The sequence below is a fragment of the Carcharodon carcharias genome, chromosome 4, assembly GCF_017639515.1.
Source record: "Carcharodon carcharias isolate sCarCar2 chromosome 4, sCarCar2.pri, whole genome shotgun sequence".
Lineage (NCBI taxonomy): Eukaryota > Metazoa > Chordata > Chondrichthyes > Lamniformes > Lamnidae > Carcharodon > Carcharodon carcharias.
In genome coordinates, this window is record NC_054470.1 from 136,957,233 (window position 1) to 136,979,685 (window position 22,453).

The window sequence follows — 22,453 nt, forward strand, 5'->3', positions numbered from 1 at the left end:
AAGGCCCTCAAATTGACCACGTCCATGCTTGCCATCCTATTAGAGGACAATGGGTGAGCTCCGGAAACTCCTCATCAGAGGACCAACAGCCCTAGAACCTCGACAGCCCCACCAGGAGAGGCCTCAACTTGGAGGCACCCTCAGAGGCATACATTTAAATTAAAATTTCTGAGAGCAAAGCTAGTATAGGCCACTCAGAGCAGAAGGGAAACCTAATAGTTCGTTTGGGCCATGGATGGAAACTTTTTGGACTATGGCCCCATCGCTGGGGCATGCCTCCATTGAACCAGCAACCTCTGCTCTCAGGCTGTGTGTCCGATCCGCTGCCAGCTAAATGCTGGTGAGGATGCAAAATCACTCCTAATTAGAACCTTAACAATGTTAATTAGCTGTCCACCTCCATGGAGCAGCCTTTCCAGCCTGCCTCTGGAAATGTTCTCCAGAGGTAGGAATGCATCAGGGAACCATGCTTTTCCTGGTCCCCCACCCCTGCCTCCAAGCCTGCCACCATGGTGCTGTGAAAATTCAACCCATTTAAATAATTGTTATTTTGATTTTAATTATAATTTAACCCTATAAGTTGATTTAGACCTCTAGCTCAAGTACACCTGACAGCAAACACATTTGTAAGTAGTTGCTTGATATAATACAGTAATACTGTAGTTAATTCATAAAATAATTCAGTGTTTGTGTATTAGTTGATGCTCTCAATTACATTTTTTAATGTCTTCATTTCATGGTACCAAAGAGATTCAGAAAACTTAGGGAGGGATTTTCCTATCCCAGTAGCGTGGCAGGCAGGACTGGAAAATTCGGAGTGCAGCCAGAAGTCAGTCTCCCACTGGTGTAAAAATGGATTGCAATTTTCCTCTCCTGACTTTCATGGCAGGTCGGGTTGCTCTACGTGCCATGTTGGGAACCACATTTGTCTGCCTTTGCATCTCATGAACGCTCATTAAAAACCCAGTTCACTGGAATTACACTCCACTCCAAAATCTAATGGCCACGCCAGCGGCTAATTAGACAGCTGTGAATCACGACTGGATATAACAGACGTGCTCCTGGCGAACTGCATTTCACATGCAACTTTGAGGTTTGTTTGCGCAGCTGTCGCCCACCTTTCACTGTGCTGCTTTCATGGCTGCTCCAACCCTGTGCCAAGGCTGCTCAGGCAAGACCAGTGGGAAGGGGTGGGTGGGAGGTGCATGCTTGACTTGAGGGTGGGGTGGTGATACTGGACAGGCATAGAAAGGAAGAGACTGGAAGGCACATGCCTGACTGGGGATGTTGAGACTAGATAGAGGCAAGGGAAGGAAGGGGCTGAAAGGTACACACTTGACTGGGGGAGAGGTGAAACTAGAAAGACGCAAGGAAAGGGGGAGGTAGGAAGCACATGCTTGACTGGGAGAGTAGACTAGACAGAGACAAGGGAACGGGGGTGGGGTGGAAGGCACATGCTTGACTGGGCGATGGTGGGAGGATGAGACTAGAGGATCAAGGGAGGGTTTGGAAGGCACATGTTTGACTGGGGTGGGTGTGCAACTAGACAAGACCAAGGAAAGGGAGGGGGTGGAAGGCAAACACTTGATTGGGGGGGGGGGGGTGACTGGAGCACACGAGGAAAGGGGTGGACAGAGACACATGATATGGGTGGGGGTGGATGAATCTGAAGCAGCCCAGGGCAGTGTGCACAAATGTAGTTGGGGCCAGGAAGCAAAGGCCATCCAGGGCAGTGCATACCCTGCCGGGGCCAGAAAGCAAAGGCAGTCCAGGGCAGTGTGCACCAAGGAGCTGGGGCCAGAAGTAAAAGCAGTCCAGGGCAGTGCACACCATGTAGTTGGAGCCAGAAAGCAAAGGCAGTCCGGGGCAGTGTGCACTAAGGAGCCGGTGCCAAAAAGCAAAGGCAGTCCTGGTCAGTGTGCCTCAAGGAGCTAGGGCCAGGAAGCAAAAGTAGTCCAGGGCTGTGAGCACCAAGGAGCCGGGGCCAGAAGGCAAAGGCAATCCAGGGGCAGTGTGCATCACGGAGTCAGGACCAAAAAACAAAGGCAGCCTGGGGCAGTGTGCACTATGCTACAAGGCTATGCCTGACATGCATGTCATGGTCCCAGTCCAGGGAGGGGAAGGGCATGTCCATACGGTGTCAGTCATGCACAGTGTAGTGTCAGGGCATGGTCAGTCCTTCATACATTTGGGTCCTGGCGTTTGGTGGCTTGGTATTGGGCAGCAGATGGCACAGTCACAGTCAGGAGAGTCATCTGCAACCTGTAAATGGGGAACTGTAAATAAGTTGGGGGGGCGGGGTGCGTCTTGGGAGGTCACTGTGTTTAGGGCCTCAAGATGGGTGAGGTAGACATGGACCATGGGGATAATCAGAGGAAGGGGTTCAGGGGGAGAACAGGGAAATCTATGAGAAGAACGATGGGCTCCAGGGCTAAAGGGGAAGGCAGGAGTGTGATTGGAGAGAGGGAAACTTGCACAAGATGCTCTTCCAGGATGATAGAAGGGTCTTGAACCGTGACGGCAGGGGGTATGGGTGGATGCTGGAAGCTGGTCTTATAATAGAAGTGCAGTGCCATTTTGACAGCCGATGGAATGACAAAGTTGAAAAACAACCTTGGAAGAAAATTGCCAAAGGAGAGTTCTGAGGGCTTGAGAGAGGAGTTGACGACTGCACTTTTGGGCCGATTGAAGGGGCACTCTAAAAATTTCTGCTTCACAACATGGAGAGCAAGGTTCAGCTGAGACAGGTTAGGAAGACTCAAATTCCAACTGAAGGATTTAGGCACCTTAACTCATGGTGTGAATACTTGTGATAATACATTACGGCTTGGGGCCAAATGTTGATAGGGGATGAATTAGCATTTGTCCCTTCCATAGGAACATGCAAAGGTCAGAAGGGTCCAACTGAAAAGGGCAGCACCTCAAGTACATATCCAAAGAGAGATTGAGCAGTTTAGGTCTACACTCGCTAGAGTTTAGAAGGACGCGAGAAGATCTAATTGAGGTATATAAGATGCTAAAGGGGGTAGACAAAGTAGACGTGGAGCGGATGTTTCCCCTTGTGGGGCAATCTAGCATGAGAGGCCATAGTTTTAGGCTAAGGGGTGGTAGATTTAAATCAGAGATGAGGAAGGACTACTTTTCTCAAAGGGTTGTGAATCTGTGGAATTCACTACCTCAGAGTGCCATGGATGCCAGGACACTGAATAAATTTGAGGAGGAGATAGACAGATTTTTAATTAGTAATGAGTTGAAAGGTTATGGGAAGAGGGTGGGAAATTAGAGTTGAGGCCGAAATGAGATCAGCCATGATTGTATTGAATGGCAGGGCAGGCTTGAGGGGCTGAATCACCTACTCCTGCTCCTAGTTCTTATGTTCTTATATAAAATGCTCCAAAGAGCCCAACACATTGCAGCTGAGAGGTTCAGACTTTACACAGCTCAATGATTGCAGCCATTACATTACTGCAAGGCTGGGCTCTAGTCTACTCCAAAAAAGGCAGCCTGACAGTGCCTTGACTGACACTGATAGCGCCTGGCTGTAATCATCCAGGTCCAACCCCCTTTGTTGACGCCCTGTCAAACCTGGGGCGATGGCAGCGGAGGGGTCGGTGGGGGGCTGGGGGGGTGCTGGGGAGGTGCGGTTAACTCAGCTACCTGTGATCCTTAAGGCTGTGCTACAGCTGCAAGGGAGGATCTGGGAATGGAATGCCTGGAATGAGGACAGCCCAAGGACTTTACAATGACTCCCTAGCTCAGTGATGGAAGGTGATCATTGCAGGGTAAAGTTCAATCATGTCTCTGATCAATTTTTCCACAGAGATGAGAAGGAGTGCTGAATGAAGGCAGCAGGCAACACTACCTTTTTCATGCAACTGAGGAGGAGAAGAAGGGCCCTTCGCCGTCATCTGGGGCACAAGGAAGGACCTCGCCCTGAGGAACATGGGCCAGCGGTGCCCCATCAAGGCCCAGAAGTTTAGGAGGAGAGACCAATTCCACAGAGGCGTTTTGTGAACCCAGGGTGGATTGAAGATGCCTTTTACACTTGACGATGAGCAAAAGACAGTGCCAAAGACCTCTTCACTTATCCAGGGGCCTGGTGACTTACATTTGCCACATTTTTCAGAAGGGTCTGATGCCACAGGGATTGAGAGGCCATCCATTGCCAGTGGCCCTAAAAGTTACCATTACACTCAACGTTTTTGCAAATGGCTCGTTCCAGGGCTCCACTAGGGACCTCTGCAAAATATCACAATCCTCCGCTCACAAATGCATCCGAGAGGTCACCGATGCCCTATTCAGTAAGGCACACAATTATGTCCACTCCTCCCTGGATGAAAACAGCTAGGCTGCCAGAGCTGTGGGACTTGCAGCGTTTTCCGGCTTCCCACAGGCGCAGGGTGCCATCGACTGCACATATGTGACACTAAGAGCTCCGTGGCAGCAGCTACTCATTCATCAATAGAAAAGGCTTCCACTCTCTCAACGTGCAGCTGACCTGCAATCACCAAAAGCAAATTATGAGCTTGTACGACTCTTACATCTTGAGACACTTGCAGGTGCCACGGATCTTCAAGCGCCCTCAGCACATTCAGAGTTCCCTCATCATTGATAAAGGATACCCTAAAAGAGGTGGCTAATGACACCCATTCGGCGGTCACAGAGTGCTTCAGAGGAGATGTACCATGTAGCTCATTCTGCAACTGGCTCCTTGATTGAGCAGACCATTGGCATGTTGAAGATGCATTTCAGAATGTCTGGACTGGTCAGATGGCGCTCTCCAGTACTCTTCCCTGAGGGATTCCACATCATTGTGGCTTGCTGTGCTCTACACAACCTGGCACTCCAAAGGGGAGATGAGTTGCCAGGTGGAGAGATGGAGAACCTGAACGTCTCTTCCAATGAGGAGAATGTTAAAAGGGATGAGCTCGAGGAGTGAGCGGATGTTTGAGGCCCCACAGGAAGAGGCCATAGCACTGGCCAGATGTGCCAAACATGCCCGTGAGACCCTGAAGTTCCAGGACGATGAAGATGACTAGCTCAAATGAGCCTTTTTCACGTGTGCCCTCCATGCAGGCTCAACATTAACACCTTCTTTGCTAACTTCATGCATCCCAATGAAGGACATCAATCTCGAATGAGTACACTCAATCTTGTGTGACGATGGCCCCATCCATGGAAGGCTAGGTAGCCTTTGTATCGTGTGGCTGTTCTGTAATAGGATAAGAACTCCATCTGCCCTTACTGTGAAGCAAGTAGATATGGTGCAGTCCTTTCAAGCACCCACATTTCACTGCCTTTGGCAGTCTTCAAGAGGTAGGGGGCAGCACTGCAAACCTCAGTGCATGCATAGCAGTATCCCTGGAGCGTTGCAAAACACCTTAAAGAGGGCAATCATCAATCATGATTCTCGCGTGAATGTTTGGGGACTGATCTGAATCCGAACAGCGGCATCTCTCCACAGGCCATCTCTCATGCAAGAGTAATTTTCTAGCCTCACCCTTATATCTAGCCCCAAGCATGAGATTGTTGTTTAGGATGCTGTGATTTGTCACTCTCAGCCATGGATGCGAGCCTGTGAGTCAGGCCACCTTTACGTGGACAGAGAGAACTTCAGCAGCAGTCTAATCATTGACAAGGACTCATGGCTCAGCCTTCGTCTGGAGCTTCCCAAGTTCATGTCCAGCATTGCCTTGGCATCTAGGTGTCAGGTGGCCCAGTCAATCTCAACACACTGAGCATTACTTAGTAACTTCATTGATAAGAAAGCGCACATATCAGGTGTACTGGAGCTTTGATCTGACCCCATTTGAGGTCTCAACATTTTCATTCCAGCAGATTAAGATATACTCAAGGAAACCTGGCACACTGATGTCACTGTCATGATCATGATTGCCCTTCTGAGAGCTAGCTCAGGGATTCCGTCAAGCCATGCAAGCCAGATGTACAGGTGCAAACCAGCATCCTCCCATCCAATAGTCCGGCATAAGGAGCTTAGACACCCACCTCTACCCTCGCACAGGCATGTCCCCCTAGCAGACATTTAAGGATTCAACAGTGCTATCTAGGTCCATAACATCATGCAGGTGGAGATTGGGAACTATTATAGGGGGAAATATTTAGCCATTAATGTGGTCACAACTTCACGCTACTGGATGCCATGAATGGCTAAGGTCCCCGAATATTACTTGAAATGTAACCTACACCCAAACCTGATGGACATTACGTGGCGGCCATTGAAAAATGCGCCAGGTTAGGATGACTCCAATGCAGGTTGCCATTGTAATCTATAAGATCCACCGAAAACAGACCTCAATGCATCAGGAGAATAAAGAAAACTGCAAAATCTATACTCCTGAGGTCACATGATATGATCCTCTGACACAAGTCTAAGATATGCATTGCTCAACCACCATGTTGATAGAGCAACTGACTTTACTCATGTCGCTCCGGTGGACATAAAGGCGACTCACCGTACTGAGATTGTGCGAAACACCATAGACCGGAGGGACATGATGGGAGATAAGTGAGGTGGTTGGGTTGGGGGGGGTGGGGTTTGGGTTGGCGGGGGCGGGGGGGTGCATCTGTTATACTTGGATGACCTCGGAGCATTGCATCAAATAGAAGAGTTATTCACTAGATGAAACTTTCAGAAAAGCAAAATATATCTACAGGTGTGCAAAGTATATACAGTGAATGAACACCCATGCCACCATTGTGCTCTCAATATTTCTTACCCCACAACCACATCTAGATGCTTCTCCAATATCCTCAGTAGAGGTGGAGGCAGCTTGCTAACTGTTGTGCCCTGTTGCCTGTGGCAACCTTGGCAAGCATCCTCTGGAGGGCCCGGGCTTGCTTTGGGTCTCCTGCTGTGGAGCAGCTGGAGTTGCTGGGGTCATAAGCAGAGGGGACTTGGAGCTGCTGGACAGCCTTGGAGAATCCTGGGTGTATTGCCCCCGGGTATCCAGCTGATGCTCCTCATTCCTGTGGGTACCTGAAGGCCCCTGTCTGAAATCTTGAGGAGGAGGGTTTGCTGGAGGGCAATTGAGGCATCCCATCCCCCTCTCTCATAGCCACTGATGGATCCCACTGATAACTATGGCTATGGTGTGCAGGTCCGAGAGCTTATCTGGCACAGACTGCTAGACCTGGGTCTCCGTGGTGGACGCCACCCTTCCAATGATGACCTCAATGCACTGGCATGTCGGTGCCACTACATTAGACAGAACATAGACAGACTCCTCCATCCCCCATTCTAATCTGCTGACGGCCTCTGACAACCCTGCCTGCTGTACCTCTGTCTGTCTTTGGAGCTCCAGCACTTTTGTGAGGGCCAATTCCAGAGGCTCGTTATCAGACTTGGACTCAGCAGGAGCTAGCCTGCAGCTGGGTGGCAGTGGCCATGGCTGTTACTGCCTCCACCAGCTGTGGACCCACATTTATGCTATGCTCACCAGATGGTGACCCCAAACCTTCCTCTAAAACTAGGTCCTACCAAGGTGTGTCTCTGCGTTAGTGGAAGATGCAGGTGAATGCAGTGATGGCTCTACATCTAGTGGGTCCTGGGGATTCTCATCCGAGGTGATCTGGGGGGCTGAGGCTGATGGGTTGGTTGGTGTTGTTCCTTCGCCTTTTCTTGCTGGTGGCTGTAATAGAGAGAAGAGATAACCAGTGATTGGCTGGAGATTTAGTTATATTAAAGAGCACTCACAGGTTCAGAGGGTGGGTAAAGACTACTCCTCACTTGTTGGCTTGTTGGGAGATGCTGATCCCATGTTCGGTGCAGGAATGGTCTCTCCTCACCTGTCAGTTCTACTACCTGCTCTTCAAAGGTGGTGAGTGGCTTGAGTTCTGGCATTCCCCCTCCTGTCTGGGATCTCACCCTGTTGTTGTGGGCAATCTTGCCCTGCATAGACAGATGGACAGACTGTGAGCAGGAAGGATGTCAACGCAGATGATAAGCATGCATGTCTTCTGTGTATGCTGAGTGGACCTATGTAAGGGCTGAAGATGCAACTTGTGCAGGATATGACAAGGGATGAAGATGGTAAAGTATGTGTGAGAATCGGTGATGATTTCCCTTGTGCTGGTAGTGTGTGAGATCCCTGTGGACCGTAACCCTGCGAATGCCTGATGGCCTTATGAGAGTGTGAGTTGATGGTGAGGAGAAGGTTGACTTACCCTGGTAGAGCGGATGACATGAGTAATTCTCTTCCTGCATTTGAGAGTGGTCCTCTTCTGAGGTCCGCAGGCACTGACCGCCCTGGCGACCTCCTCCCAAGCCTTGGTGATGAGTTTGCTGGATCTCTGACTCCCATCGAGGAGGTAGAGGACCTCCCTCCGGCCCTCGACTACCTGGGGTCCTGAGGTGCAGAGCGTGAATGTGTGCTTGGGTGCCATTTAAAAATGGTGCCCAGAACAATGAGGTAATGGCAGGGCAGATGAATATCAGCCCACCCTGCACAAAATACGATGGGCTGTTTGTTTATGTATACATAATGAGGTGAAAAGTGGGCAATCTGGGATGGCAATCTGCCCCACCTGCTAGTGGGAGCCATGCCAACTTTCCAGCCTGCCACTGCACCTAGTCTCCAGAGCTGAAAATTACGTGCTTAGTTTTCAGCAAAGTGCACAGTTCAGCTCATAACCTGGGGAAAAAAAAAATTAATAATTTTATTGGATTAAATGTTGAGTGTGCAGTGTTTTAGAAATTAGGGGTCCAATTTTAACTCTGTGTAAGTGAGTAGGTTTTGAATGAATTAAAATCTAGTCCAAGGTAACTGCTTACTGAACCTGAAATTGTTACCAATCTTTGTTAAAATGTAAGTGAGTAATACGAAGGCAACTAGGACTTAAAGCAATGATTAAGTTATATTTGTTTCTAATAAACAAAGACTTACTTTCACAGAATTCCATTGTGTATATACCTTAAAAGCAATGTATCTTATTAAAAGTTGACTAAGATTATCATCTTTTACAGCTGCAGACAAGTCAGAGGTGCTAAGGTGTCTGAAACTGTATATATCCAAAGCAAGCAAGGCAATATTAAAGCAGGTCGTCTCCTTGGTTCTCATGTGGCAAGCAGTAGAGAATCCAGGCACATATCATTATAAGCAAATGCTTCCAGAAAGTTTGCTCAGTAAAATTCCCAAAGCATGGGATTATATACCAAGGGAATTTAAAAGAGGAGAATCTGGAAAAAGTAAGTGTCTTTTTGTTGAAGCTGATAAATTCAATCAACCGTCTTGTTTTCTGGGAATGAAATTAATCATACAGATCCTAGCAACAATTTTTTTAATAATTGTTTTATATAGGATGGAATAAAAAATGAATTGTATATGATTTGTGGTTTTCATGAAGCAACTTGCTCAAAGCTTATGTTTAAACATTTTGTTAAAATATTTGCAATACCTTTAATATCAATTTTAGTTTTCCTGAATTAAGTTCATTTTTTGACAGGATATTTTTATTTGTTCATGGGATGTGAGCATCTGTTGCCCATCTGTAATTGCCCTGTAGTGGTGAGCTGCCTTCTTGAACCATTGTAGTCCATGTCACATAGGTACACACACAGTGCTGTTAGAGAGGGATATGCAGATTTTTGATTCCGCAACAGTGAAGGAATAGCGACATAGGTTCAAGCCAGGATAGTGTGTGGCTTGAAAAGGAACTTGCAGGTGGTAATATTCTTATGCATTTCTGCCCTGTTCTTCTAGACAGTAGAGATTGCAGGATTCTCTTAAGGTTAACTTGCAGGTTGAGTCAGTAGTTAGGAAGGCAAATGCAATGTTGGCATTTATTTCGAGAGGACTAGAATATAAAAGCAGGGATGTGCTGCTGAGGCTTTATAAGGCTCTGGTCAGACCACGTTTAGAATATTATGAGCAATTTTGGGCCCCCTATCTCAGGAAGGATGTGCTGGCCCTGGAGAGGGTCCAGAGAAGGTTCACGAGAACGATCCCAGGAATGAAAAGCTTAACATATGAGGAACTTTTGAGGACTCTAGGTCTATACTCGATGGAGTTTAGAAGGATGAGGGTGAATCTGATTGAAACTTACAAAATACAGAAAGGTCTGGATAGATGGACGTGGGGAAGATCTTTCCATTAGTAGGAGAGACTAGGACCCGAGGGCACAGCCTCAGAGTAAAGGGAAGACCTTTTAGAACAGAGATGAGGAGAAACTTCTTTAGCCACAGAGTGGTGAATCTATGGAATTCATTGTCACAGAAGGCTGTGGAGGCCAGGTCATTGAATGTATTAAAGAACGAGATAGAAAGGTTCTTGATTGGTAGGGGAATCAAAGGTTACGGAGAGAAGGCGGGAGAATGGGGTTGAGAAACTTATCAGCCATGATTGAATGGCGTAGCAGACTCGATGGGCTGATTGGCCTAATTTCTGCTCCTTTGTCTTATGGTCTTATGGTTTTGAAGGCTTGGAAATTTTGCTGCAATACATCTTGCAGATGGTAGACACTACAGCTATGGTGCCCAAAACACTAGTTGTATTCTGGAAATATTAACGTATATCAGAGGCAGGTGTCATCAACATTGAAGGTTGGGTACTAACGTACAGGGCAGAATTTTGAGGCCGTCGGGCGGGCGTGGTATGCGGGCCCATGAGCAACCGGGAAACAGTCTGCTGCCTGCGATCAGCCCCCGACCACGATTTCATGCTGGCTGGCCAATTAACAGCCAGCCAGCCTGAAACGCAAGCTGAGAACCTCAGCGCTGCCGGGGTGGGGGTGGGGGTAGGTGGAGGGGGCGGAGAGCGCACTGGAGGCTCCCTGAAGGCAGGGAGTTGCCTCAGAGAATGAAACAATTTTAAAATCAAAAATAAAAATGTTTAAAATCTGAAAAAAAAGTGTACCGACATGGGACTCAATCACTATAACATCAGCAGAATAAAAATTTTGCCCCCTAATTTTTAAAAAAAATTTAATTGTGGAAACTTCATCCCGCCCATAGATGAAGTTTGCTAAAAAAAATCAAAAGGCTGTCTAACCGATTTGCCTGCCCGCCAACCATAAGTTGGGTGGGCAGTGAAAAATAGGTTTTAATTAATTAAGGGCCTTAATAGGCCTCTTAGTTGTTGGCGGGCACGCTGCCGAATCTTGTGCGTGCCCGCCGACTGAAATATCACGTGAGTGTGTGGTGATGTTGGGATGCTCACCCGATGATATTGCGCACTCTTTTACGTCTGATTGGATTGGGCGCATGCCCACCTGCGAGACATAAAATCCTGCCCGTACAGAACAATTTTCCATTCAGGGCAACTTAGGTCAGGGTGATTTTAATGCAATTCTCAGCCATCCTGGTCTCACTTATTGATCAACAATCTCAACAGGAATAATGACCCTGATTTCAACTCCCCATGCCAGGTGGAAACTGGGCTGGTGGGCCGCTAAAATGGACTTACTTACTCACTCCTTTCCCACCTCGATCAGACTACATTTTAAATTGCAGGCAGTAAGAACAACTTCCCATGCTGGTGGGGACTCATTCAATATGTAGATCAGGCTGAAATGGCATCATCCAGGCCTGAAATGCTATGTTAACTGGTGGCCTGAGGAAGGGAACAGTGACGGACGGTTTCCCTAGTAAGTTAAGTCTACCTCGGTAGTTAAGTTTTTAAAAAGATTTTTAGATTTCTTTGCGGGTCACACAGAATAGCTTAGGCTTGTCTTGTACACTCTCGCGGTCCTTGGAAGGGGCCTTCTGCTACATGAGTCTTTATCCCTGTTCCCTCCCTCCTGCCTCCACACACAGTGAATTCTGCTCGGTTTGAACAGGAGTTGGAGCTTACATATAGAAATGAGCCCTGGAGTTAAAATCTCTCTGTGCTTTTAAATGTCAGCTAGTGACTTCCCTAGGCCCTTCACACTGAACAATTCCACCTCATGATAAAATTGGGATTCATATGCAAAAAATTACACTGATAAAAATTTATAAATAAACTCAAAATATTAATTTGCAGTTGCTATACAGGGACATAGTCCTGCAAGTAATGTTGTGAGTAATGACATTAATTATGATCATTAATATTTTCCTTTCAGATTTGACAAAACTTATAGCTCAGGCTGTTTCAGTTGTAATTGGTAACCTGCCTGGAGCAATTGCTTCATTGCCTTCAACAATTAAATACCTCTTCAACTTAGCGGATAAAAAACTTCATAACAACATTCCTGAGCTCAGAAAATCATGCCTTCTTTGTTATGTTATGACTATTTGCCAAACCCTGGAAGATGGAAATGGCATAGAGCTTTTGACAAGTGTTGCATTAGATAGATGGAGTAAAGATAAACTGGGTTTGCTGAGTGAATGTCTTCTGAACATTATGGGACAGGGAAAGGAAAGTCCCAAACCAATAATACAGAAGGTCATCAATTGTTTGGAAAAACAGAAACCTAAATGGATTGAAGCCCAGCTACAAAAAGCAAGAGAACTGTGCACAGAAAGGTAAGTGACAGTTGAAATACACTGCATTATAATATTGTTCAAACATATATATTCATGAATAGATTGTCAGTTCAATTCAGTATATTAAAATATTAATGTAAATAAAGCTACAGATTGTAGACTTGAAAAACTGTTACAAGTCAATATAATTTTAAAATATATCTGGATTGAGGGGAAGTTATTTCAGTAGACCCATGTTTAGTAGTCATGATTGCTTCAAGTATGAATTCAAACGATCCTTTTGTCCTTCTTTAATGGCCGTTAACTACATTTAGTTATCATTGTTTCAAAATATGTAAGATGAAGAGCAAGTCTTCATCAATTTTTATTTGCCATTATGCAACGTTTTTAAATTTTATAACTAAGTTAGACTCTGAAGTTTAGAGTTTGGGGGTATTGGGGGGATGCTTGTAGGACAGAATTAGAGATAGTAGGCAATGAAGGGATAAAAGCACAAGGATGAGAATTATAAATTAAAACAATGTACGTCAATAAGAACAGCAGTTGGCGAAGCTGAGGATCTAAGTATTAGAGTTCTCAAAGAATCATAAAAATTTACAGCATTGAAGGAGGCTATTTGGCCCATTGTGTCTGTGCCAGGCAAAATGTAGTCATTCAGCCTAATGCCACTTTCCAGCTCCCAGTTTATAGCCTTGTAAGTTACGACAATTCAAGTGCATATCCAAGTACCTTTTACTTGTTAAGATGGCTTCTGCCTTTACCACCCTTTCAGGCAGAGAGTCCCAAATCTCCAACATCCAGTGGGTGAAAACATTTCCCCTTTAATCTTCCTACATCTTGAAGTGGATTATAACCTTCATCCTTTGTGGGCCTATTCCAGATCAGGAGCATTTCTCTGATAATTGCTGTCACTCAAGTTCATGGTTCATGGGAGCCAACTCTTACAAATATTTTTTTGGGTCTGAAAACCTGATCTATCTCTCCCTTAAGGAGAGGAATCAGCAAAAAATATCTTCTTCAAGATAGTTGTCTTTAATTAGCATCAGCTAGGTTATAAGTTTCCTGGAAATTATAAGGGTCCAAGGGTCTCTCTTCAGTAATGTGTCTCCCCGCTTAGAAGTATAAAAAGCGGGGTTCTTGGAGTTGTATACAGAATACTACGTGAGACGATATATTTTACTAACTTATCTGAAAAGTTATTAAAGAACCAAATATATAATATACTTTGGGAAGAATTTTCAGGTTGGCAAGCGGGGGCTGGGCCCACTCGCCGACATGTAAGTTGACACACGGTGACGTTGGGCGGGTGTCCCAACGTTACCGCACGTCATTTAGATTTTCAGTTCGGTGGGCGCACAGCCGACTCGGCTGTGTGCCCACCAAACTGTCAAAAGCCTATTAAGGCCATTTAAATTGTCATTAAAACAATTAACAGGGCTGCCCGTGCAACCTTAAAGTTGGCGGGCAGGCGAAGAGCCCAGGCAGCCTTCACATTTTTCATGGAACCTCATCCGTGGGCATACACAGCACTTCCGGGTGCATGTCATGCTGGGTGGGCCTTAATTGGCCCCCCCATGTAAAATGGAGGTGCAGCCCCGATCGGGGGTGCCGATTGGGTTTGTGCCCACTCCAGCCTGCCTCCGCACAACCCTTTATTTCTGCCCTTTAAGTGGTTAAGTACATCACAACATTAAAGATTATAAAAGGGTGGAAAACATAATCTTATTTCTAATATTGGATACAACAGTTAAACTTCTACAATGCCAATATATCTTAGACTATCCATCAGAATCTAAAGTGTTACCATAAATCCACGAGTAGCAAGCCACCTGCTTAGCAAGATGCTTCTACTCAATTAAGAGTAGTGTATCTGACTAAGCATTTAGCACCTTTTACCTTGAGAAGCATTGAAGATTTCAATTCTTCTGAATTTTCAATGGTGAAGTTCCTATCTCTATACTGTTTTGAATTTGATTAGCTCATCTTTTGCAAATGTGGGTTTTGCCTCTTTGTGTATGTTCACCCTCTTTTCATTAACCTTATAGGGCTATATCATTCACTATTATTAGTAAATTATTTAATTGTTGAAAATTATCTTATTATGGATTTGTGAGCTTTTATCTGGACAAAAATGTTTGTAAGCCTTACGTTAATCCCTATAACTATTTTACTTCATAATCTGTATCTTATCCTTAAGTGTTTTTAAACTTTACTAAGAACGGTCAGCTCAGTTTTTATTTAGAATCAGGTCATCCAAAGGCTACATAGCATCTGTCCTCTTGTCAGGGTTGTATGTAATGCTCCATTTCTGTCCTTCAGTTGATTGATAATTTTTAGTTAATTGACAAGAGTCCACAAGAAATCGGTTCCATTCTAGTACCAGTTTCTAACAAATTCTTTCTTCAAACTTTAAAACATTAAAACTTTAAAACATCGCCAGGTTACAGGCAAAACTAATATTGATGCATGTTAATATCTTTTTAACATTCCTTTTGCTAAAATCTAGATCATCAGGATTATGAAGTATACATAACTTAAATATTGTTTCATGTAGTAGCTTGTACCAGGTTACCCTATATTTGAAATTTTTTTTTTAAAACCATGAACATGTGTTTTAAATCAGGTAACATAGATATCCCTTGTCTGGGTGAAAACTTTAACCCTTTTCTGCTTGAATTCATTTCTATTAAGGGAATCTGTATTCCTAAAATGTACCGTCCAAATTATATCAGAGTTCTACCTAATTATCTGTGCTCCACCGAACTGCATCTATTTTCCTTCATACTCTAAGCTAAGATCTATGCCCTCTGGTTATTGACCCCTCAACCAATGGGGAATAGGGCTGCCTTAGCTGCTCTGTTTAGACCCCTTATAATTTTAAACACCCTATTTAGGCCTCCCCTCAACCTCCTCTGTTCCAAGAAAATCAACACTAGCCTATCCAATCTTTCTTCATAATTAAAATACTCCAGTCCAGGCAATATACTTATAAATCTCCTCTGTATCCTCTCTATTATAATCTTTCCAAAGTGCAGTTATCAGCAGTGGACATGTAAAAGCTGAGCATATCTCTGAAGATGATGTCACCCAAAGGTAGTATATCAGTGAGGAAGAGGAGGTGGCCAAGACAAAGCTCTAGGGTAATGGTGTTAGGAGGGGACACCAGCCATTGTTGAAGATCTTCTGGCTACAACTAAATGCAGAAGAGTCGAATTAAGTGATGCCAATCCCACTAAAATGGATAATGGAAGAAACGTATCAGAGTACAATCGTGTGGTTGATCATGTCAGAGGCTACAGGGAGGCCAAGGAGGGTGAAGAGGCATAATATCCCACTGTTACCATCACACAGAACGTCATTTGGGATTTTGATTAAAGTTTGTATGTACTGTGGCAGGAACAATAACCTGATTAGAGAGGTATAAATATGGAGTTACAAGAAAGATGGGTTCATATTTGGTAGCTGACAACACATTCAATAACATTGGAGAGGAAAGGAAGATTGGATTGTGGTTTTGCAATGACAGAGATCAAAGAAATGGTTTTTGAAGAGGGACTCATTATAACATTTTTGAAAGTACCCAAATAGAATAAATGATTTAAAACATTAGCCTAGCATGGGAGCCAGGAAAGCAAATTGTGTGATCAGCAATTATTGGGAACTGTGTCAAGGGGCAAGAGTTGGGTCTCATGGACAAGATGAGTTGAGAAATGGTAATGATTAAAATCATTGCTTCACCCAAGATAGACATACTTGAACAAGTTTACCAATAAAACTATAAAAAGGAGAGAGTTGAAGTAAAATTGGTAGCTGATCTGTAAAAATATGATTAGATTCTGTATTATGATCCAATTTACAAGATTGGAGTTTATTTATAGGAAATAGAAATAAATAACAAACACACTTGTTTAATTGCTTTTATTACTTTTTTGACAAAATGTAGAAAAATCAAATTTTCTTCAGTCCAGTATTATTTGGCTTTAAGAAAATCCATTTAAAGCCAGTCCCATTAAGGTAAATATGATGAGCGGTATAATAGCAATGTAGATTGTTACAAGTCTCTCCATATATTGTTTTTGCTTTATCTAGTTCCTGTTATCTTCTTTTTCCTATTTTTGATTATTTGCATTTTTGTTATTTTAATCAGGAGTCTCACATGATATTGCTTATTGTGAACATGTTGCAGGGGGCGTTTTGATGTAGGGGGCAGGAATGGAACTAAAAGAGTGGTGCACATTACCATTGAAATAAGCTGGTAAAACCTTTTTAAGAGATCTACCAGAGATGTTGAAGTAAGTTATTTAATTAGCTCCGAGGAGTTTTTCTCATCCACTGCAGTTGGAGAAATGGACCCATAATCCTTAGATGCAATACTTGCATAAATACATTATCATACATGTTAAATTGGAGAGCACTTTTTACTGTTAATTTGCTTAGGGTGTGGACTTTTGGAGTGAAAGGAAAAAAATATATAACACTCAAGAAAACTAATTTTGTATCTTTCCTTCTTGGCCAAATATCTCTCAAATAGTATTTAATGTTACCAAAATAAACTTGAAATTTAAATTCAGGACATTTATTTAATCGTCCCTTCAAACTGAAATAATGTCAGTCTTCTGGCTACTACTTAGACTTAAAAAAAAAAGCAAACATTGATATAAGGATAAAATTGGCACTGTGGCACCCATTTAGAGCAGGGTTAGCCAGAGTCCAGCCCGCCCAGGGTTTCTATCTGGCCTGCCAACCAATGTTCAAAATACACCTAAGTGGAAGTGACAGATTCTATAAGGAGCAGTGCCTCTAATCACAAGCTGGTTCTCTCCCATGGTTGCTGCTGGTAGACTCACTAGCAAGAGAGAAACATCCTGTGATTGGAGGAGCAATAAACAGTGGGAAGGTAAGTGGCAGCGCTCAGCCTGAGGCCATCAAGACTGGAGCAACGGCTGTGAGAGAGTCTGCGGGACGGGAGAGATGGTGAGAGAGGCTGTGGGGCAAGAGAGAAGTTGAAAGAATCTGCTGAGCAGGAGAGATGGTAAGCGAAGCTGAGAGGCAGAAGAAGTGGCAAGGGAGCGGCTGTGGGGGGAGAGGTGGTAAGGGAGCGGCTGTGGTGGGGAGAATTGGTGAGGGAGAGGCTGTGTGGGGGAGAGGCCGTGAGGGTGTGGCTGTAGAGGGGGAAGGCAGTGAGGGAGCAGCTGTAGAGGTCAAGAGATGGCGAGGGAGCGGCTATCTACTGGGAGTGGGAGTGGGGGAGCGCATGGAGGGGAGGCTCTGAAAAATCCTGGATTATTCTGTCAATCTTCTGAAAGCAACAAGCACTGAATTGAGACGTTGAGTTTCAGAATATCATGAAAATCGTAGATTTGTCCCCAAATTGCTGCTGTGCTTCTTTGTTTGCATCAGATTTGTACCCAAGTTACACCTTTTTAGCAGTTGGAAAACTCCAAAGGACTGCGAGTCTGGAGTTGACTCTGGAAGATGCTTTGGGCCTGTCCCACAGTTTACTGGGAGAAAGTGCTCATGCAGAAATGCAGATGGTGGTTCAGTCCTTCACCTGCTTAATTCACATTGGCAGCCACTGACTGTCAGTGTGGGCTGTCAGGTGTAGGTCAAAAGTCTTAGTGGCAGTTAGTTCAACTACTGGACTTGGCAAGGTATGGACGTGTTGGGAGGGAGCATCATTCTATTTTAAAATCTCTTAAAGAATAAATGTACTAATGAAGTCAAATAGGACAGCATGAGAGAAAAGGAAAAATAGAAAAATATAAAACTTGCATGACTACAGCACTCTTGAACACCTCAGGACTGATTAGCACGAGTTCCATTCATCCATCACCCTCTGTGCTCACTGACCTACATTGGCTCCTGGTCAAGCAACTGCTGGATTTCAAAATTCTCATCTTATAAGCTCATAAGTTTGTCTCTCATTTGAAGCTTGTTCATAAAAATGCACAATTTTTGTTGTTTTGATTAACAGTGAGATAAATTTCTAATGCCTTCTCTTTGCGAAATTTGCTCACATGCCCCATGAGTGAGAAAAAAATTGAAATGTGGCTGCTCACGTGCAAAAGTTAGATACCCTGATTTAGAGTATATCCCAACATATAATGATCTTCTCAGGGTCTATCTTCAATCATAATTTTTCTGCTCAGCTGTGTTGGTTTGTCTCTCATACAGTACATACGGGTCTTCAGCTAGTATCTTGTCTGTTGGATTTTGCTTTCAAAGTTACCTTGGATAATTTGAAAATCTAAATATTTCATTTAAAAAACACAGTTTCTGGTTATTCCTAAAAATGGTTTCCATGTATTTTTTTCCTTCTCAGCAATTTTACATTAGAGGGGTTTGGGTTTATGAACAGAATGTACAGACACTCCATTAATAGCTAGACTTGCTGACAATCGCAACAATTTCTAGAAGTTGTGTGTAAGCTAATTCCATTGTTGTATCACTGGCACATGTTGGAGTCTGTCAGTTTGAGTATCTTCAGCTAACAGTGATAAGTTGGGAACTTAAATGAACTCTAGGTTCAAGCCCATGTTCTCAGTGGAAATACAACTAGAGGCATTTTTAGGAGAGAAAATGTTATATTATAAGGTAAGTTTAATAACTTGATTTTTCTAAATTTTAATGTCCTGTATTGTTGTCACAAGTCTGATATCTAATTGCATTCAGTTTGGTTCCTGCTGAAAAGGATTTATTAGTTCGCTTTTTTTTTGTTGGTAGCTGTTACTGTCTGTGCATTATCAATTTATATTTTATTGATTGGTAGTTATCATTTCTGCTTGCATCTCAGTGATTGGAATGATCCCCACCTATTTTTATTGCAAGCATGAGACAACAATTTGCACACATACAGACATGCTGCTTATTGTGTGGCACCTAACATGCGACAAAAGATGCTGCAATAGATAATGTTGTTAATGGTGACTCACTGTCACAAAGAGCAGATATAGTGTGTGGACGGAGGAATGGTCACATCTGCATTTTGGAATTTGTAAAATGTGTTATCTCTACGTGTAATATGACATGTTAGCTCTTTACTCATTGTTATTTGGTAATATAGAACTTGAGTATTGCTGAAAAAAGACATTTTGTCGAAGCGTTTCATCTTGCACTCATCACGACAAGCGTAAGAATGCCAACATCAGGGCAAGTAACAACTTTATACTGTATGAGAAGAGAATGCTGATTGGTTGGCAAGTGGACTCTGATTGGTAGGGGTGTTGCCATGGAGAATGCACCAGTTAATGGTGACTAACAGTTAACTGCCAGGCATTGTTTGAAATTTTAAATCAGGCAGCTTGACTCTGATTGGTCAAGGCATTGCCCTGAGGAATGAACTAGCAAATGGCTATCACTTATTTTGTTTAGCTGAAATGGAACAATGTGTGCACATGTTCTTTCTGTCTGCAAATTACAGGGCCCTGTGTAACTTCCAGTACATACAAATGCACCACACTGCGAGACCGACTGACAATCTTAAATTGATTGTCAGCGTAATTTTTAGCATACTGAGCACTCTACCACCGTGCTAAATGGGACAGATTTCGAACAGGTCTAGCAGCTCAAGTCTGAGCATCCATGAGGCGCTGTGGGCCATCAGCAGCAGCAGAATTGTACACAAACACAATCTATAACCTCATGGCCTGGCATATCCCCCACTCTACCATTGCCATCATACCACGGAATCAACCCTGGTTCAATGAAGAGTGCAGGAGGGCAGCCAGGAGCAACACCAGGCATATTTAAAAATGAGGTGTCAACCTGGTGAAGATAAAACACAGTACTACTTGAATGCCCAACAGCATGAGCAGCAAGTGATAGACAGGGCTAAGCGATCCCACAACCAAAGGATCAGATCTAAGCTCAGCAATCCTGCCACACCCAGTCATGAATGGTGGTGGACAATTAAACAACTCACTGGAGGAAGAGGCTCCTCAAATATTCCCATCCTCAATGATGGAGGAGCCTAGCACATCAGTGCAAAAGATAAGGCTGAAGCATTTGCTATAATCTTCAGCCGGAAGTGCCTAGTGGATGTTCCATCTCGGCCTTCTCCGGAGTTCCCCAGCATCAAAGATGCCAGTCTCCAGCCAATTTGATTCACTCCACGTGATATCAAGAAATGGCTGAAGGTACTGCATACTACAAAGGCAATGGACCCTGACAACATTCCAGCGATAGTACTGAAAGCTTGTGCTCCAGAACTTGGCGCGCACCTAGCAAACGATCCCAGTTCAGCTACCACACTGGCATCTACCAGGCTTTGTGGGAAATTGCTTAGGTATGTCCTGTACACAAAAAGCAGGACAAATCCAACCCAGCCAGTTATCGCCCCATCAGTCTACTCTCTATCATCAGTAAAGTAATGGAAGGGGTCATCAACAGTGCTATCAAGCGGCACTTGCTTAGCAATAACCTGCTCTTGGATGCCCAGTTTGGGTTCCACCAAGGCCACTCATCTCCTGACCTCATGACAGCCTTGGTTCAAACATGGACAAAATAGCTGAACTCCAGAGGTGAGGTGAGAGTGACTGCCCTTGAATTCAAGGCCAAATTTGACCAAGTGTGGCATTAAGGAGCCCTAGCAAGACTGGAGTCAATGGGAATCAGGAGGAAAACTCTCCTCTGTTTGAAGTCATACCTAACACAAAGGAAGATAGTTGTGGTTGTTGGAGGTCAGTCATCTCAGCTCTAGGACATGACTGCAGGAGTTTCTCAGGGTACTGTCCTTGGCCCAACCATCTTCAGCTGCTTCATCAATGACCTTCCTTCCATCATAAGGTCAGAAGTGGGGATGCTCGCTGATGATTGTACCATGTTTAGCACCATTTGTGACTCCTCACATACTGAAGTAGTCCATGTCCAAACGCAACATGATGTGGATAACATCCAGGCTTGGGCTGACCAGTGGCAAGTAACATTCGTGCCACACAATTACCATCTCCAACAAGAGAGAATCCAACCACCGCCCTTCAATGTTCAATGGCGTTACCATCACTGAATCCCCACTATCAATATCCTGGGTTACCATTGACCAGAATCTGAACTCGACTAGCCATATAAGTACTGTGACTACAAGAGCAGGTCAAAGGCTAGGAATCGTGCGATGGCTAACTCACCTCCTGACTCCCCAAGCCTGTCCACCAGTCAGGAGTGTGTTGGATTACTCCCCACTAGCCTGGATGAGTGCAGCTCCCACAACACTCAAGAAGCTTGACACTGTCCAGGACAAAGCAGCCCACTTGATTGGCACCACATTCACAAACATTCACTCCCTCCACCACTGACCAAAGTAGCAGCAGTGTGTACCATCTACAAGATGCACTGCAGAAATTCCCCAATGTTTGTTCAACAACACTTTCCAAACCCACAATCACTACCATCTAGAAGGGGAAGAGCAGCAGATAGATGGGAAAACCACCTCCTGGAAGTTCCCCTCCCCATCCTGACTTGGAAATATATCGCCGTTCTTTCAATGTGTCTAGGTCAAAATTCTAAAACTCCTTTTCTAACAGCACTGTGGGTGTACTGACACCACATGGACTGCAGAGGTTCAAGAAGACAGCTCACCACCACCTTCTCAAGGGCAACTAGGGATGGGCAATACATTCTGGTGCAGCCAGTGAAGCTCACATCCCATGAATGAATAAAAAAAAATTTTGCAAATGTTGACCAATCACGGAATCACACTTAATGTTGGACACTGTGTTTTGAGTTTGGCAAGCACGGGTCGATTGGGTACAGTCTGTACCTTGCCCATTGCGAACAGCGGAAGGGACATGCCGGTAAATATGACCCGCTAGCCTTTGGGACATACGGCCTACATACCTAGCATCACACTGGCACTGAAATTTATATACCACAATACTCAGATAAAAGCAAAATCCTGCAGATGCTGGAAATCTGAAACAAAAACAGAAAATGCTGGAAAAGCTTAGCAGGTCTAACAGCATCTGTGGGGAGAAAAGCAGACTTAATGTTTCGAGTCTGTATTGCTCTTCCTCAGAGCTAAAGAGAAGTAAAAATGTG

General features: G+C 44.3%; 1 protein-coding gene across 2 annotated transcripts in view; it reads left to right on the forward strand.

The window, feature by feature from the left end:
* Positions 1 to 22,453, forward strand: part of kiaa0825 (KIAA0825 ortholog) — a 608,024-nt gene that overhangs the window by 274,598 nt on the left and 310,973 nt on the right. For both annotated transcript variants that reach the window (XM_041185961.1, XM_041185962.1), the window contains 2 exons: positions 8,984 to 9,205; positions 12,058 to 12,460. In XM_041185961.1, the coding sequence (XP_041041895.1) occupies positions 8,984 to 9,205; positions 12,058 to 12,460 (625 nt within the window). The remainder of the gene's footprint in view (positions 1 to 8,983; positions 9,206 to 12,057; positions 12,461 to 22,453) is intronic.